The sequence below is a fragment of the Macrotis lagotis genome, chromosome 1 (genome assembly GCF_037893015.1).
Source record: "Macrotis lagotis isolate mMagLag1 chromosome 1, bilby.v1.9.chrom.fasta, whole genome shotgun sequence".
NCBI classification, from domain to species: Eukaryota; Metazoa; Chordata; class Mammalia; order Peramelemorphia; family Peramelidae; genus Macrotis; species Macrotis lagotis.
Genome location: NC_133658.1, coordinates 669,713,453 through 669,732,906, shown reverse-complemented (window position 1 = coordinate 669,732,906; position 19,454 = coordinate 669,713,453). Strand labels below are relative to the sequence as shown.

At 31.2% G+C, this 19,454-nt stretch overlaps 1 protein-coding gene across 4 annotated transcripts in view; it reads right to left on the bottom strand.

Annotated features, from left to right (window-relative positions):
* Window positions 1-19,454, bottom strand: part of CALCRL (calcitonin receptor like receptor) — a 105,498-nt gene that overhangs the window by 17,379 nt on the left and 68,665 nt on the right. For all 4 annotated transcript variants that reach the window (XM_074215540.1, XM_074215539.1, XM_074215541.1 and 1 more), the window contains 4 exons: window positions 17,384-17,494; window positions 17,055-17,167; window positions 15,129-15,220; window positions 662-788 (listed from right to left, as the gene is read on the bottom strand). In XM_074215540.1, the coding sequence (XP_074071641.1) occupies window positions 662-788; window positions 15,129-15,220; window positions 17,055-17,167; window positions 17,384-17,494 (443 nt within the window). The remainder of the gene's footprint in view (window positions 1-661; window positions 789-15,128; window positions 15,221-17,054; window positions 17,168-17,383; window positions 17,495-19,454) is intronic.

The window sequence follows — 19,454 nt, the reverse complement described above, 5'->3', positions numbered from 1 at the left end:
TTGGAGTCAAAAATTTCTTTCTACAATAGGTTGGCACCTCAACAATATGTCAAAAATGATTTTGGTCCTTTTGCAATATATAGATAATAGCTAATTTGTTGCATACAGATAGAGCCTCTAATGTACCATTGCCAGGACTAGCATATATTACATTTCTCCCCATTTATTTTGTTAACTTCTTGTGTGGAAAGTTCATTCACCAATGCAAATCTGTAACTTGTAGAATTAAGAGAAATGCTTGAATCATTTTAAAAATGATTTACATAGTTGAGGTCAGAGCTGAACCCAGCTTGTCCTGTCTCCAAGTCTCATTCTTAATCTAATACATTTAACAGTTTTTCTTTGGTGTTTGATATCCAAAACTAATATCACAATTCTAAAATCTAAATAGTAGCTATACATGTAAAATGAAATAACTAATATAATAAAATATTAAGATGATTGAGATAATGGTGTTTTTCTATTTGCATATTTTAAGAAATTTGCTCAATGTTCAACTTTACTTTCAAGTACACACATCCTCAAATTGCTAGGTGAATACAAATATTCTTTGTAGCTTAACTTTTAAAAAGTACAGAAATTTAAATATATACAAACAATTAATTATGTGTGCACACATACAAAATTACCCCCGTAAATAAAATATCCAAATCTTACTTACAGGATTGGTTGCAACTAATGCTTGGTTGTTGGCCACAGCAGTTAGCCAAATGATCGTGACAATAGAATTACAAACGAAAGAGAAGAACAAATTTTTATGCAGAGTGATCCGTTGGCAGCTCAAACTCCTAAATCATGAGAAAATAAACCATAATATAGTTGTTTTATTCAAATTCTTATGGACTTTAATTCTTACTAAAAAAATACTTTCAAAGAGGCAGTGTGATGCAGGGAAATAGCACAGATTCTGGAGTCAATGAACCAGGTTCACATCCTGTCTCTGATGCTTATTACTTGTATGACCTTATCTACCTTAAACTCTCTAAGTTCAGTGAAAGACTCACGTAAAAAGCCTTAGTGTTTCCTCATGTATAAGAAAGAGTTTTAGAGTTGGTAGTCTTAAACTACTTCCAACTCTAGATGCATAATCCTAAAATCAAATATGTAAAATTCATTCTTAAATGTTTAAAGGAAAATATATATATATATACATATATAATCTCTCTGAAAGTATTATAAGACAAATCAAAAGTTGCTATCATTCTACATAAGAGGAAAAATAAACTAGTTATATGTGTGTAAGTACATATATACTCATATATTATATATGGAGAGTGATAGAAAATATAAGTGTGTGTATATGTGTATGTGCATGTGGAGGGGAAAGAGTATGAGAGAGTGTGTTTGTGTGTGTGTGTGTGTGTGTGTGTGTGTGTGTGTGAGAGAGAGAGAGAGAGATAATGTTGATGAATATTATGAAGAAAATATTTAAAAGTCTATATGGAACTTCTGGTGTCAAAACTGACTTCATAAAGTTAGTATATACATATCTATAGGAAAATATATTTGTCTATTTAAATTTATATCGATATGTATTTTAGGTTTTATTGTATACAAAAGTTTAATGAGGCCAGACATCATTTTGTTCCTGATCCCATATTCCAAATGTACCTCTATCATTTAGATAGGATCTTAAAGGTAGATTAAGGAAATTGGGGGAAATAATATTCTTTGACATTTTAATTTCCTATTACATAGTAAAGTACCACAAAGATATAGCAACTAATAAATGGAATTGTATGAAGGTGACTGCAGTAAGTTGCATTTCATTTTGAAACAACTGTCATTTTAGAGTAGTATTTATAAATGGGAAATATTATTAAATTCAATGCCCTGGTACAGTTTACGGGATTATTGTCCAAGAAGTTAAATGACTTCCTTGGTGTCCCACAGAAAATCCATTAGAGATTAGATTTGAACTCTTTTTCTTGGACTCCAACTCAGTTCTATTCATACTATATTGTATGATTTTATTAAACTATTTTTGCTAGCCTTACATTTTCTGTTAGAATTCCTGGAACTTATTAGGCACTTAATAAATTTTTTTTTACTTCATTCATAAGTCTGTGACATTTATGGCCTCCAGGTAAAATAAAACAAGAAATTGTGGTATAATTCTTGATCATTTGCAATATTTCAAAATTAGGAGAATAATCAAAAATTTGTCTTTCAATTTTATAATTATCAAAGTAAGAATGGAATAATTAAGGGTAAAGAGTATTGAACCTCCTGTGGTCAGAATATATGAGTTTAGGAATCAACTAAACCATTTCTAGTTGTTGAAACTTGGATAAGTCACTTGACTTCTATGAGCACCCAGCTTCCTCAGTAAAATGGAGATAGTAGCGTCCACTGATTTTTATATCCTAGAATGTCCAAAATGAAAGGAACTATAGCAATCTTGAAATGATTTGACTAAGAGCTTGTAATAAGTTAGTGGTCAAATTCTGGAGTGAAATCCAATTCTTTTGAATCCCAAAACACTTCTTTTTCATCTCACTTCCTCTCTTACCTCTCTTACTTTTACTGGGAGAGGCAAATGAAATAATTTATGTCAGAATGCTTTAACATATTCATAATATATGATAAAATTATAATATATAATATAATTATAATAATGTTAAATTATTTAAGTTCATTTTATTGGATTTGTTCTTGGATTGAATTTATCTTCACATTTATTTACTTCAAGGATATTTATTCTTGTAATAAATTAATTTCAGTAACTTAGAACTCTAACTTAAAATTTATGATTTGTTAGGTGTTGGGCTAAATTATAAGATGGATGATGTTTTTTTTTATTTTGTTTCTTTTTTGGTTTCTTTTTTCTTTTTTTTTCTTTTTCTTTTGATTGGGGATAGGTTACAAATGTTAATATATGAAAGGAAACCAAGCAGGAGAGAAAAGACCATTTGTGAACCATGACAAATAACTAAGTAAGTCATGAACAACTTGGACTTAATGTCTGCCTCTAGATAAATCTCAATGCCAAGTGTAGGAAAAGCATGCAGCCCTGAGGATGTCATATATCAGGGTCAGGAAGCAGCTCTTCCTGTTGAGTATTCAGCATAACCTACAGCACTCCATTCCTTCCCAAACTCATCATCACATGAGCAGGGCAGGAACAAAGTGACGGATATTGGAAATAAAAATGAGTGAAAAGATAAGGAAAAACTAGTAAACCTAGAAGTATTTGAAAAAAATATTTTCTCCATCTTGGTGGTTTTGCTTTTTTCTGTCTCTCAATAAATTTAATAAGAGATTAGTATTTCCTTATTATACTGTCACAAGTCATCTAATTAAATGGTCAAAAAATCTGCCAAAACACTTTAATATCATTTTATATTTCAATAAAAATATCATTCAGATAACATTTAAATTTGATTCAAAGAAGCAATCAATCCAAATTAAAATTATATTTAGGTAAAATAATCCTCTGTGATCTGTACTTTTTTCTCTTTGTGAACCTCAAATTCCTCTATAAACAAAATTATGAACTTCTAATGGATAACTTCTAATGAGATTTCATCAGTTTGAGGAATTAATTTCTGTGAGGAAATATTTATAGATGCATCTTTGGAATGGTTATAACATTAATAGTTTTCTGGAGGTACTAGAAGGGTAAGTGATTTGACCAAAGTTTCAAAATCAGTATGTATAGAAGAAAGAACTTGTTTGTCCTTACATGGAGACCAGATCTTCATCCATTACACTACACTGCTGGCTCTAAATAGGGATCATATAGGAAGTTTTTAATTCCTATTATAGTATTAGAGCATGCCTTTAGATTTCTGAGAGATAGAAGCTCCTTGCACAGCTAGGTGGCACAAAAGACAGAGTGTCAGTTCTGGAGTCAGAAAGATTCATCTTCCTAAATTGTAATCTGGCCTCATACTAAACATATGACCCTGGGAAAGTTCACTAAACTCTGTTAGCCTCAGTTTCCTCATGTATAAAATGAGTTGAAGAAGAAAATGGCATGCCACTCCCAGTACCTTTGTCAAGAAAACCTCAAATATGGTCATAAAGAGTTGGATATGACTGAACAATCACAAAAAAAGTTCCTTGCTTTTAAAAAAATCTATGTTAATAACTCACAAGTTTAAATGGTACAGTACTTTCTGTTGCTTCAATATGAATTTAGAAGAAAATGCTAAAACCTCCATCATAGATGCTGTTAAAATAGAGATTTTTAATAGACCATTTTAATGCATTGCCTTATAAAATTTCTTACTATGCTTAGGAAATTAAATTTAGCATTTTACCCAGGAAAAATTATTTTCTCATATATACTCATATATCATCATATGAGAAGATGGTTTTGGGTATGACACAATGCCCCAAAGCTAACATAGCAGTAATTTGATCGCTTTGCCATTCAGAAGCATCACGATGCAGTGGGTAACATGCTAGACTTCAAACTAAGAAGACCTGAGTTCAAATCTCAACTCTTAATGAACAGCATGTCACTTCCCTTGAACTCCACATTGTGGCTTAGAGTAGATAAAATCTGTAATACCTGCTGTCTCTAACAAGCTATATCATGATGAAGCTAGTAAAAAATGCATATATAGACAAAAGTTCAATCGTACAATAAGCTTGTCAAATTATTTTAGAATTGCTTACATCTTTTAACAAAATTTTCTATAATCCATAATTTTCTTATGATAGGCAATTATGATATAGCTGTGTCATGAGATTTTCCTCTAATATGTATTTATCTTGTATTTAGTCTACATATATGTGTCGGGGGCAAACTATTTTATGACCAGACATTTATGTAATTCTTCCATTATCTATATTTTACTATTCTGATAGACAAGTTGACACAGATGTTCCATGAATTCTGTTTACGGCTTGTATTGTCCATGTCTGCATGAAGGACATAAACTGTTTTATTAGCAATAGACTACTGCATACAGATATATTCTTAATAACAGAATCTAAATGGCATATGCCTATTTTCTGTTCCATAGCTTCAACCTACATAAATACTGACAACTTTGAATTTTATGATGTTTCCTATCTAAACTAATCAGTGACTCCTGAGCAAGCCAAATTATGACATTATTTAAAGTAAATAAAGCAGAAGACTAAAGGTTTAGAAGGATTATGAAAGCAAGGCAGAGCAGGTTAGAGGCTCTGGAGAAAATACTAACAACTGGAATTGTAACTATCCTGGGTTTTCCAAACTATGTTAGCATTGGGTAACCTCTGGGATAATTTATCTCTTCTTTTCCCTGGCTCCTCAACTTACTCATTAAGCTGCCTATTTGTCACAAGAATATCTGAAAAAAAATTTAATGTATTGGTTGCTGCTGTGAGCATTCCTGCCAAAGGAGACAATTGCTACAATTTCATTATTCACAAGCACACACAAAAATTGTGGAATTTCATGTGTGTGTGTTTGTATGTATGTGTTTGTGCGTGTGCGTGTATGTGAATGTGGGTCATCCAGAAGAGTTTTCAGAAGGGGAATGGTGATAGAGATCAGTGAGGTTATGTAAGAGACAGGTGGTCTTGCCTCCTATCATGCTGTTTTTAAGACACAGCTGACCACTTGGTTTCCTTTATAAGGCTAAGAAGATAAAATGCCTTGAAAATAGGAATATTTAAAAGAACTCCAGGAAGCAGAATGCCCTCAAAACAAAACAAAAAAGAAAAACATTTAACATTTCACTTAAAATCACACAGTAGCAGAAATAGAAGGGAAATTGACCTTTTTTATTTTTCATTCAAGACACTTCATCTCCTTTCTTTGAGTCTTTATATAGGTTGTATCGTATGCCTGAAATATACACCTTTCACCTTCACCTTAGAGTGCCTTTTGATTATAAAATGCAGCTCAAGCACTAGAGTGCCCTTTCTCCAAAGTATCTTATATATGACCCCTTTGTATATGTATGCCTCTATAGTTCATATAAAAATAAAAAAACATAAAGTCAACTAAAAATGTGGGTCTAACTTTATGTTGTATATGCATGTCAGTAAATATGATGTTTATACATTTATTCTTAGTTTCTGTGCCATGGGGAGAGCTGGAGTTTAATTAATACTTGTCCATTGATTGATTGCATCTACAGAAGGCCAAATTGAAAGTTCAAGTACCTATTGCTCAACTCAGTTTTATTGATGATTAAAATGGATGGCAAGGCCCAAATTTATCCCCTGGTACTTAATCCTTCAGTTTGGTTATTGCAATTTGATGTAACAAATTAGATAATTGTCAATTGGGCCACTTTTTTATGTAATTAAAGACCCAGTGCCTTGTCTGTCGACCTGTTACTTTATTGTATTCTAATTCTTTTCTTCAGGCATTATCACATCCCAGAAAATCCTAAACAGAAGAATATCTGTCATTCTGTCATATGGTTTGTATCAATTACTATTTGTACAAATGGCCCAGATTGTATAGTAATGCCTATTGTTTCCTAATGCGCACATTAACACATGTCAGTAGATGAGTAAAAACTAGATTATGGTTAAGTGCTTGTGGTAAATACACACATTTTTTTAAACCAAAGCTTGAAATATGTTTGTAAAAAGCTTCAGCCTACAGTTAATTCAACCTCATCTGAAACCTGTACTTCATTTCTTAGAATTCTCAAATGTCCTTAATTTGAATCAAAATATTAAAAATTTATACATATGTTCCATGAGATTGTTTGAAGAAATGACTGTTCTCTTTAAATTTAATAATTTCATTCTATGTCTTAGCATAACCACAGAATAGAAGATGTGGTTTGTGGGTCTGGATAGCTTCCATGTTTTGCTCTCTGTATCTTTTTCATAAAACTGTCCAAGTCCAAGATTTTGACAAAATGAATCCTTTGGCTGTTTTGAAAAATGTGGTGGCAAAACCATTACCAAATTCATCCTTTTATGGTTTTCTTTTTGACAAATCAACTGCGGTAAGTTGAAATTGGTGACATAATAATACCTGACTGAAAATTATAGAAAGTTTCAGTGGTCTTACTGCCTTTGAGATCAATATGACATTACTGCTATAGTAAGCAGATTCACATTCTATATTTTCAACAATTTATTAAAGTAGTTAATTTTTATGACCATAACTTTTTGTGATGTCACTTTGTAATTCTGAATTGAGAATATCCTCACCACTGACACAGAAAGGCTACTAGTCTTTACAGTCTTAATTTGTTGGAAGGGCATTGAAGGGCATTAGGAGATCCAATGGATAAAAAACCAGTACTGGAGTCAAACGATCTGAATTCAAACCTGCATGCAATACCAGTTATTTGACTCTGGGCAAGTCACTTAACTCCAATTGCTTCTTCTGAGGGGAAAAAGTGGTATAATGAGTCTCTAACATAATGAATTGTGTGTGTGTATGTGTGTGTGTGTGCCTCTGTGTTTGTTCCTCTCTTTGTGTATATGTGTGTGTGTGTGTGTGTGCTCAAACTAATGCTTAATGAATGCCTTTTGAATGAATAAATGAATGTGTACATATGCATGTTTGTATGAAAGCATCAGCATGGTTGCTGTGGTCTTTTAAAAGGGCCTATCAGATAAAACCTGCAGCAGGAGCTGCCAAAATCACCATGGAAAGATTTTTATTATTTTAATGCAGTAAACAGAATGAGCAATTGAACCATCAGCAGAGACAATGTAATTAGTTCACAACCTTTATTATTCTCCCATTTAGGGGCCAAGATCCATATTCTTTATGCTGGCAAAATTCCTGTTGGCTTCAATGTCTTTTTCCTATGGAGCTGCAGCAGATCACTGGGCCCCAAGGGATATGTATAATGTTTTCCATAACATATTAAGGGAAAACTTAGAATTGAAGGAGATACATTTGTTTTAAAACGTGATGTACTCTTGGTTTGAGATTTTTTTAAAAGTGCCCCTCTCCAAATTTGTAAACTGAAAAATTTGTGGGGAGGGTGGTGGAACAGGAGAAGTTAGCTGTTATTCATGTTTTACAAGTTCATATGTTAGCTGTTTCGGCAAGTCAGCAAATAAGGAAAAGTTTTGGAAGAACCCAGTAAACAAATTCTAGCTACCAGGAAATTCTGCTCTTAAAAATGGCTTTCTATATGTTTATACCAATGTATCCACTAGTTAACCATTACAATAATTCACATTTCCATAGTTCTGGGGCTGGAGAAGATTTAAAAGTACTTTTCTTATGATAAAGTAGTATGTGCATAATTATCATTAATTTATACATGAATTCACTGAGATTCATACTGGTAAACATGCACAGTCATAGAATTAGTTGGGGTTACAGGCAGGATCTTGATCTATATCTACTTATGGCTGCACCCATTGTTCCTATAGTCACAAAACCATCCTAACATTCACTCATCAACTACAACCAAGATACATATTTTAAGATTAAGTTAATGAATTATATGAAATACTAAATGTAACATTTTTCATCAGTTGATAGAGTAAAAAATATCTTTTTTTTCAATAAGTTTAAATGCATATATTTAAGATCATTCATTTCAAAATTAGCATACTTTCCCCTCTCCCCTAGAAGGCCCCTTTGAAAGCAACATTAACTTATTTTTTACTAAGCGAATTATTTAGTAAATCAATTCCTAATCTAGTGTGACCCATTTCCACAGCCTCTCTCCTACAGAGAGATTAACTGATTCTTTAAGGGGGGGAAAACTAAAAGTGGTGATTTGTTCTAAGAAATATTTCTCCCTTTACTGTCTTGAAAGACATGTGAGATAAACTATGTTGAATATAGAGGAGAAAAAAGTAAGGATAAAATTCTAACTAAATGTATTGTAGCTTATTTTATGAAGAAACACAAAGAGAACTTTAAGATGAACGAGTCTGAAGAAAGAAATAAGAATGATGTCCAGAAAGATGCTGAAGAGACTTTTTTTATTGTGGCTTAATGGAAGTTGGAGAAAATAGAAGTTGGAGAAAAAAAATGGAAGTTGGCAATATTATTTTCATAAATCTATTGTAACTTCCTTTGAAGTGAAAAGGAAGGTTATCTCTCCAACAAAGCTTTAGTTGTTATCTAGAATGAACTAAATTGTGATACTATTATTACAAGTTAAATAAAAGATGGCAACTGTACTTCTTAGTGAAGTTTGAGGTTACACTCATTGTGATCTTTTTCAATTATAGAATATTATAAATTATTTTCTGTTTTTATTATTTATTTCATTGTTAATAAATTGTACATCTAGTAACTCTGACATTTGTTTACTCCTAGTAGATTAAGGTTTTTAATATATAAAGATATCTGACTTACTAATATTGGGAAAAGAGATTTCTCCAGGTTATTAAAAAATAACATTTGTTGAAATGGGGCCTATAAATTTAGTTGACTAAATGAGACATATATTGCAGAATTCATTAAAAGTTTATTAATGATAAATATATACTGGATATGTCCTTAGATTACCCCAGAGTTCATAATCATAAAATTAAATATGAGAGCAAAGTATAAGGCTTAATGAATAAGAAATAATAGCAAGCAACTCTAGATCCTCCATTATCCTTTTGTATATGGCCTTCATCCTGCTTATCTTTATTATAATAGCATAAAATTAGAACTCATCATAGAAGTTGTGAACTGATTATATTGTTTGTGGTATATATGCAGTTTTCTGCATTCATTAAGAGAGTTACAATACTATATACAATCACAAATAAGTCCAACTCTGAGTCAATCCTAAGGAACTTTTGTTCAATTAAGTCTGACTCTTTGTGACCCCATTTGGGTTTTCTTAGCAAAGAATTGGAGTAGTTTTTCCATATCCTTCTCCAGCTTATTTTACAGATGAGGAACTGAGGCATAAAGGGATAGTGACTTGTGTAAGATCACAATGCTAGTAATCATCTGAGTACAGATTTGAACTCACAAATATGGGTCTCCCTGATTCTGCGTCTGGCATTACATCCACTGTGCCACTTAATTGCCTAAAATAGTAACTCTAGAGGTAGATTAATTTTTTCTTTTACCTAATGTAAGTGGCAATATCTCAAGCAGTTAGTATATAGTTTGTGATTATCATATAAATAAGATCTTACTAGTTCTCACAACATTCGATTCTTATTTTCTACAGTTTTAATTATAAATTCTCACAAACACCAAGTCAAAATCTTTCTCATAAATTCTATCCATTTGCATTAAATTTTCACTTTGGAGAAAATTAAGATAATTTAGTCCTCTTCAAGAACTTAAAAATAATTCAAGTGCTTTCTCTACCTTCTCCAGGCTAAATAATCCACATTCCTTCAAAAGTCTGTCATAAAACAATGTTTGCAGACACTGACATTTTTGAGGGCTCTTTTCTGAATATAGAACAATCTATCAATGTTGGTTTCATACTGAGTAACCTAAAACTGAGTACTTTAAATATACTTTCATCAGTGAGGAGTGTAAAAAAGAATTATATCACTTGGTCTGTGTTTTAATTCGTTTTTTGTCTGCCATGTAACATTTTGGAGTTGCTAAACTTGAAGTACACTCAAATGATGAATTACTATTAAACTATATCTCCCTCATTCTTTATTTATAATGTTGATTCTTCCATCAGAAAGCAGGAAATTACTACGAGATTTCATTTTTTAAGTTTTGGATCATCATTTTAGACTGTTAATTGTAGGACTAGCAAGATGGTACATAGATAGAATTCTGAGTCTCCAGTTGGATAGACTCACCTTCCTGAGTTCAAATATGATCCCAAACATATCTGTGTGACCCTTAATCCTATTTGTCTCAATTTCCTCATCTGTAAAATGAATTGGAGAAGGAAATGGCTAACAATTCTAGTATCTTTGCCAAGAAAATTCCAAATGGGATCCGAGAAAATTGGACACAACTGAACAAAATAATCTTTTGCATTATTATGCTTTCATTTTAGTTATACATGATCCTTTTCAGTTTTTTTCTCATCCACAAATGTGACAACCATGTCTTTTATTTCTTCATCAAGTTGCTAATAAATATGAGGACGAGACAAGGTATAGAATTCTGTGATACAACTAGAATGCTCCTTCAATTTGCTCTTAATGCATTAACTAATATATTCTTTTAAGAGAGCAAATGGGATTATGTTCTGTGAGACATTAGATTAATTTGTTTAATGAAAACAATATTTAACTGCTACTTTTTAAAAGAAAATATTCAATTTTTTATTTGGTGTCAAAAGATCAAAATTATTTTACAACATGACTGAGTTGATTTAAAGAAATGAAGCAATGTTTCCTTCATGCTATGAAGTATCTGCAATTAGTTTTCCCTCTTGAAAAACATTTTTATTTTTTCTAAGTCTTTTAAATAAAATAATTTTTAAAATAGAATGCTTATAAAGAGTTCAAATTAGATCATATAAAGCAGAATATGACAAGACCTACTACAGAAATTGTAGTGAAACTTATCTTGACATATTTAGATCTCTTGCTCTTCCAAAAGGAAGGGCTTCATATTTTCAAATGTAGATTCATTGTTTAGTGGAATAAAGCAACAAAGACCAGAGGTTTTATATAATTGCATTAAATTAAAGTACCTAAAGCTATAAAAAAATTTAGTTTTCTTTAGAGTTTTGATTCTTCATATTCTTTTTCAACTTATAAACATTTCAGAAAATTTAATGAGTCTGTTGCATGCTGTATTTAGTTATCAAAATGTAAATATCATGATGAACCTGCCTAAAAGTTTGTTTAGGAAATTATTTTGGAAGAATTCAGAATATGGGTCATTTTCTATTCCTTTCAAATTAATAAAGACATTGGGGGTTGTCTTCAAAAGCTGTCATTTAAATTTATTTAGATGAAAAACATTTATGAACAAATTGAACAGATTTGAAGTAAATAGACACTATACAATTTTATTAAGATTATAATAGATAAATTTAGATGGTGTTTAGTATGTACTAATCACTGAGTTAAGTGCTTTATAATTATTATTTTTTATCTTCACAATAATTCTGGAAGGAAGGTGTTATTATTTTCTACACTTTACAGATGAGGAAACTGAGACAAACAAAGATTAAGTGACTTCTGCAGGGTCACAGAACTACTAAGTGTCTGAGGTCTAATTTGAACCCATGCCTTACTGACTTCTTGTTGCTGAGTCAGTCACCTAGCTCCCCTACAAAATAGAGATATAATAAAATCCATTTCTCTTATATAACTAGTGAAAATAATATGGTTGTTGAGACCAGATTTTAAAATAATAAGACTATTAGAGTAGTCTGATTTAAATATTAGGATAGAATTCATATTTTTCAACTTTCTATGGTAAATACAAATTTATACTTTAATAACTGCTAAAATCAGGTTAAGTTTGCTATGCTAGTGCGTGCTGATGGTGAAGAGTTTGCTTTACAACATGGGGGTGATGATCAACCTTAATGGACTTGCTCATACCATCAATGCAACAATCAGACACAATTTTGTCATATCTGTGATGGAGAATACTATCTGTATCAAGAGAAATAATTGTGGAGTTTGAACAAAGACCAACAACATCTATTATTACCTTTAATTAAAAAAAACTCAACATTATCTTATTATGTAATTTTGCTATCTCTTATACTTTTTTCCCCTTAAGGATATGATATCTCTTTCATCACATTAAACTTAGATCAATGTATACCATGGAAACAATATAAAGACTAAGAGACTGTCTTCTGTGGGGGGTGGGGGAGGGAAGCGAGATTAGGGGAAAAACTATAAAATTCAAAATAAATAAATTTTTAAAATAAGGAATTTCCTTTAAAAACTTTTCTAGTTCTTTTCATCTTATGTTTGCTTTCATATCAGTGCCACTTTTATATATACTTGTGATTACCTGTTGTTTTATGAGACAAGTGATCACAATCTTCCATTGTCCTTTTGCATATACATATATAGATATATATATATACAGAGAGGTATAGATATATAGATATGGATAAAGATATAGATATATATTTGTTTTTGCGAGCTAATGGGGTTAAGTCCTTATCCATACAATTTTGCAAAAAAAAGTGTTATATGTGTCTTTCTTGGTATATCATAAAATTTATCCATTCATATATTGGGGAGCTACAGTTGAAGAAATTCTTCTATCAATACGGACCAACACCTTCTCTTTGTTTCCTGGGGCACTAAAAATGATGTGATCTGTCCAAAGTTCATATGGCTAATATCTGAAAGACTCAACTTTTGAAGCCAAATATTCCTAACTTTGAGAATAGTTCTCTATCTATTGTGCTGAATTTTTTTTCTCATTGTAGCATTTTTTTGCATTATTTGTAATCAAAAATAATTAATACTGGTTAATACTACTTTTGTGAATGGGATTTATGGCCTTGTTTCTGTTACCTATTTGTTGTTATGAAGTTGTTTAAATAGATCAAGTTCAAATTATTTCAATGATATGCTGAATATTTTAATCATTTTTATTTGTTCTACTTTTCAATAAATCTTTTCATTTGCTCTGGGTTGTCAACAAAGGAAGTTGATTCAGGAATAATTCCTACATTTGAAATGAGTATTTTCCTAACTTTTACAATATTTTCAGCTTCAGCTTCTATGAAATAACTCAGTGCTTGCCATGTCCCTAGTCCCCTAATTTTTTTACAGCAAAGTATTGGTGACATATTGACATGAGGCTTTTACATATTCTAATTTTCTTCCCTCTCTAATTCCTGAACCATATTTTTCTACCATCTTTTTCATGTACACTATGTAATAATATAGATGGATGCAATCCAGACCCATATGTCAAACTTTTCATCAAGATAATTAAAATATGAAGCTTGCCCCAATTTCCCCCCTCCCTCCTTATGTCCTATATCAGTCCACTATTGTCAGAGGCAATGGAGTAGCTGATCAGGTGATCAAAGTTCCAGTAGACATATCATAGATCATAGATTATACTTGCAAAAGACCTTAGGGGTCATCTATTCTATTGACTACATTTTACAGATAAGAAAACTAAACCTTTGTAGGTAAAGAGAGTTTTCCCAGTGGAATTTTATTATTAAATCATATATATTTCAAGTACATATTTTTCCATTGCATAACATGGCTTCTTATATAGCATTATGCATTTAATTTTTTGGTTTAGGATTTTTCTCTCTATAAGCTGTGAGATCGATAGAATTTTATAACTAGGAGGGATTTAGAAATCATTAAGCCTAATTTCATATTTTTATAGTTGGAAAACTCAGTGCCAGAGTGTAGAAGAGTTTTATTTGCTGGTGAATGATAGTCAGAATTAGAAAACCAGGCTCTTGGTTCATTAGATAATTTGCTAAAGACGTTAAAGATTAAGAATAGAAAGACCAAAAGAAAAAGAAAGAAAAAAAAAGAAAGTAGGAGGAGGAAAGATAGAATACTGCAGAGAAAAACCAAAGTTTCCTAAGCAACTCAGGACCTTATAATTTGCCCTGACATTATGACCTCCAGAACATTGGTATATAATTATTTGATAAATCGACATGTTTAGGATCTCTAGTCCATTTCATCTGCCCTGATGCTCAATCTTCTTTTATGTGTTATCTAACCCAATTAGTGTATTATATGACTCCTTGAGAGTAAGAACAATTTCAAGTTTTCTGTTGACATAATAAGCACTTGATAAATTTGTTTTAGTCATACATTCCTTAAAACTGTTCCTAATAATAAGTGTCTATACCAAGGAAATGCTACACACAATAAAAAAGTCACCAAGTATAAAATTTAATATGTTGCCACTGTCAGTCTCCATGAATTGTTATTTAAATAACTCTGTCCAGTTATGCTCTAACTAAAAAAATGCAGTTGAAAAGTCTAAGTATTGCAGCAAAGTACAGTTCTAAAAAATACAAAAAAAAAACCTAAACTAAAATAGCTGAAATATCCGATAAAGCTAAGGCTAGCTGGGGTTTTTGTGATGACAAAAAAGTGAAATTTATTTAAAAGGTTATTAATTTACCCTTCATCACCCTTGGTCTCTTGAGGAATTCTATCAGTCTTACACATGAGTTATTTTGAACTTCAGATACTATAAGAACATTATTTTCTTCTCTTTTGGCAGTAACTAAATATCTATATATTTTCTGTTTTTCCCCCAACATAATATGTATATTACAATTATATTTCAATAGCAAATGACCACAATTCCCTTGAACATACACACAAGATGAAACTTTACTTACTTGAAATAAAAGAATATTCCAAGAGAGATCAGCAGTGATGCAATAGATAATCCATGTCCAATGATAGTAAGATAAAACAAATTCAGTGCTGTCTGTAATATGGAGGGGGAAAAATTGAGGCATAAAAAACTTAAGTTCATACTAAAATAATCTGGGTAAGATACCTTTAAGCATCCATGATATGCATGTAAATTCTAATTTGATGCCTTAAGTCAATATAAAATAAAAAGTAGATCACCTTATAGCACCTAGATTCTTATGAATCCTATGAATCTCAGTAATTCTGTGAGAAGTAAATAAATATTTTTGCTTCATGGTAAGCTACTGACATTTTAAGTCTGCAGTAACAGTACATATCTACACAATTATGAAAGATTTTATCAATATTAATACAGAATCACATTCCTTTTTCTTTTTTAAAATTTATTTTAAGGGAATGGGGTTAAGTGACTTGACCAAGGTCACACAGGTAATTATTAAGTGTGAGATCACCTTTGAACTCGGGTCCTCCTGACTCTATAGCTGGTGCTCAATCCACTGCACCACCTAGCTGATCCCACATTCATTTTTCTATGATGAATTGATAAAATCACAAGTTTCAGTTTAGAGTCCAAAACATTTTATGCATTAAAAATATACAATTTCATTGATCTAATGTCAGGAAATAATCAAGAAATGTCTGTAAGTCTTTTTCTCCATTATGTTTCAATTCAATACCAAAAGTGTTTATTAATTGCCTTCAAAATGATAACCACTACCCTCAAGGGAGTTTACATTATACTGGAATATAAGGGTGTATCCATAAGCATTTGAATGTCAGTTTAAAGAGGAAAAGCTAGGAAAAGCTTCTGGCTGACCATAGCATGTGAGTTGAGCCTTAAGGGACATGAAAGACAGTAAAAAAGCAGAGATGAGAAGCAAGGGCATTCCAAACATGGAGTAGCCTGTTAAAATGCTTTTCTTTTCTTTTCTTTCTGTATTGAACATGACTACAGATACAGCCCACTGGCAATCAGTCACACAATTCCACCTCTAAAATAAACTTAGATTTTCTGAATTTCTGTAACAATTCACATCAACATCAATTTCCAAAGTCTCCCACACATTCACAAAAATCACAGAATTTAAGAGCTAGAAGGGACCTCAGTGATTTTATAGTACAATGCATTTTCATAAAAGGGATCCCCATGATAACAGAGTCAGAAAATGACCATTCAACCTCTAAAGACTTCCATAGTAGGGAATTCTACTACTTCTCCAGGAAATTTAATTCTACTTTTGAATTAGGAAGTTTATGCCAACATGGAACCTGAATTTGTTTCTTCAGCACTTCCACTATTACTCTTAGCTTTGTTTTCTGTGACCAACAGAAAGCTATGTGAGAGTATGAACTGAATCTTTATCTTAGCTCATTTTCCTCAAGCAACCAGTATAGAACACAACAGGCTCTTAGTGAAGTGTGTGAATATGTGTGTGTGTGTATGTGTGTGTGTGTGTATTCATGGTTACTGTTAATCATGTTAAATCATGTTTATTTAATCAGAGTGATTTATTCTAATGTATTCCAAACACAAGTTGTTTTTTACTCTAATTGTATAAAATATACACTGTTATTCCTTGAGAAAGATCATATCCTTACTTAAAAATTAACTAATTCTTTCTTCAAGGGATTTACTTGTTATTGTTCTTTTGCACTACTCCCTCCCCTCCATCCCCTGCTTTTCATAAACACCTTTTGATAGAAATAAAAATATAATAAAAATCTGATAATGAAGATGTGCTCTATTTATGGAATTTTTTTCTTTCTTAAGGTAAAAGTGCTGAAGGAAATTACAATGACATCACACACAGAAACACAGAACTAAAGAAACAACATGCTGCTATAGTTGAACTTATACTACATGGTAATATATCTGTTTTATATACCTGTACTTTCAAGTGAGTATGGATATTACATCGGGTATAATTTGTCCAGGTCCTGTTACTCTCTGGGTGTTTAAACCAGTTTCCACTTGGATCACATATTTTTGTTACTTTTTCTGTGAATGAAACAAATGAAAGACACAATGAAGCAGTTTTTTTCATGAAGATAGTATAGAAACTGCATATAGGTGACTTATTTATCTATTTTGTATATATACACATATATTTGTATGCATACACGCATATAGGGACAAGTCCACATATATAGAAATAGCATTAGAGACAGATGATAATTTTTTTTTATATAGGTATATACATATATGTATACTTACCAGAAGGGTCAAAATCCTGAAAATAGTCAGGACAGTGTTGCATTGATTCAGTCCCTGCAGCCACATCATTCCAACACAGCCAACCATCCCAGGTCCTGTTGCAATAAGGTCCTAAGGAATTAAGTGGTCAAATAGTGATCACAGGATCATAGAACTAGAGCTCCAAGCAATTTCAAGGACATCTTATCCAAATAGGGTCAGGGAAATGAAATGACTTGCTCAAGATCACTAAGAGAGGATAGCTAGAAGGCCCACTGACTCAAGAGCCAATAAATATCTTTTCTAAGATTCTACATGATTCATAATATAAACTCTCATTATGTTTTGTACCACTTCCTTTATTAATGTTAATATTGAAGTAGACAATATTAGAAATAAAAAAATGATAGCCAAGTTAAAATCATCCTAATTTTTTCTCTATTTTAATAGACTTTGTTGTTCTTAAGACATTTCTAGCATTAAAAATAATATATGCAAATGTAAAGTTTTAATTTATGCTTTAGAATAATAAAACTCAAATTTTTTTCCAGGGTTTAGATGATTTGCTAGTCAACAGCAAAATTTATCTATCTATCTATCTATCTATCTATCTATCTATCTATCTATCTAATCTATCTGGGAGATATTTACCTATATATACACATGTATATATGCATAAAAACATATGCATACATGCATGTATGTATAGGAAAGATTACTAAATAAAGAACTATGAGTGAAGAATGCCAAGTAGATTATAACAATTTAAGGATGAAACCTACACTCTGCTAATAACATAGACATTTCCTTCCATGACACTACTATAGTTTTAATCAAATGACACTATTCAATTCCATCATATAAAATATATAGATACGTATATATGTATATTGAAACACATATACACGTGTGTAATTTAGGGCAGTTGTTCAAAAACCATTTGTAATGAGGAAGAATTAGACAGTTTATAAGTATAGAATTTCCACCTAATCCCAAATTTATCTTCTCAAGATTATGTTATTTAGTTACACTTTGGTCTTCATGATTATTGTTAATAATTTCAGTTCCCAAGTTATACTAGTTAATGATTTTTGAAATACAATTGTACTTAGGGAACTACTATGCATCTGGTTTTACTAACTGGTTTGCAGAGTAAGGTTTTTATTTAAGCAAATCAAAATGTTGCATTGTATTTTTCATTCTATCACATGTAAAATAACTATCCTTTTAAGTAAATTATTGTACTGGACAAGTAGTTTCTTTTGAAGGGGACTTTGTTTCCTTAACTCTAAAATATGTAGATTGTAATAAATGATCTCTAAAGTTCCTTCCAGTTTGAAATCTTTAACACTATTTAGTTCACATTAATATCTTATATTCTAATATTATTACATTTATGAGATAGCTAAAAATATAACTATTTTTTGAAAAGCATGCCAACAAATAATTGATTACCATTTATATTCACAATTATGCCTTTAGACAACGGGGAGGAGAAAAATTCCATGAATTACAATTATATTAGTGATCAATTTTGGTTTTTTGTATTAATTATTTTTGGTTAACCTTAAAAGTTCTCTTGAAAACTATTCAATATAAAAAAAATAAAAAGTTATGCCTTCTGTTTACATTCAAATGACAGAGTTTGCTTCTCAATGTTGATAGTGTAAGGCTAAGGTTTGTTCAATCGTTTAATCAAAACAAGCTATCCAAATTAAGATAAATTACAAGATACTAAGACCTGATATCTTTGTCAAGTGATAGGAAAAATCAGTTGAAGTGGAAACTAAAAAAAAGCACAAGGCCTACATAGCAAAAAATTCCTAAACAATTTAAATTTCCTTGAAGCCATTGGATGAAATAAGGTAATTTTTTTTTTAAAGTTTTTAAGTTTGACTGAGAAAATTTGTTCATATTCTGAGAGTCGTTATAAAACAATATGAACTTTTGCAAACTAAGGATTCAAATGCATGGTTAAAAACATAATAGCCATGACCCTGAGAAGAAATTAGTTGTAGAGGAAAGAGAAGAGGAAAGAGACCTGAACTCAGACTCAGTCTTGATTTCAGTCTCCTGAACCTGCAATCTTGAC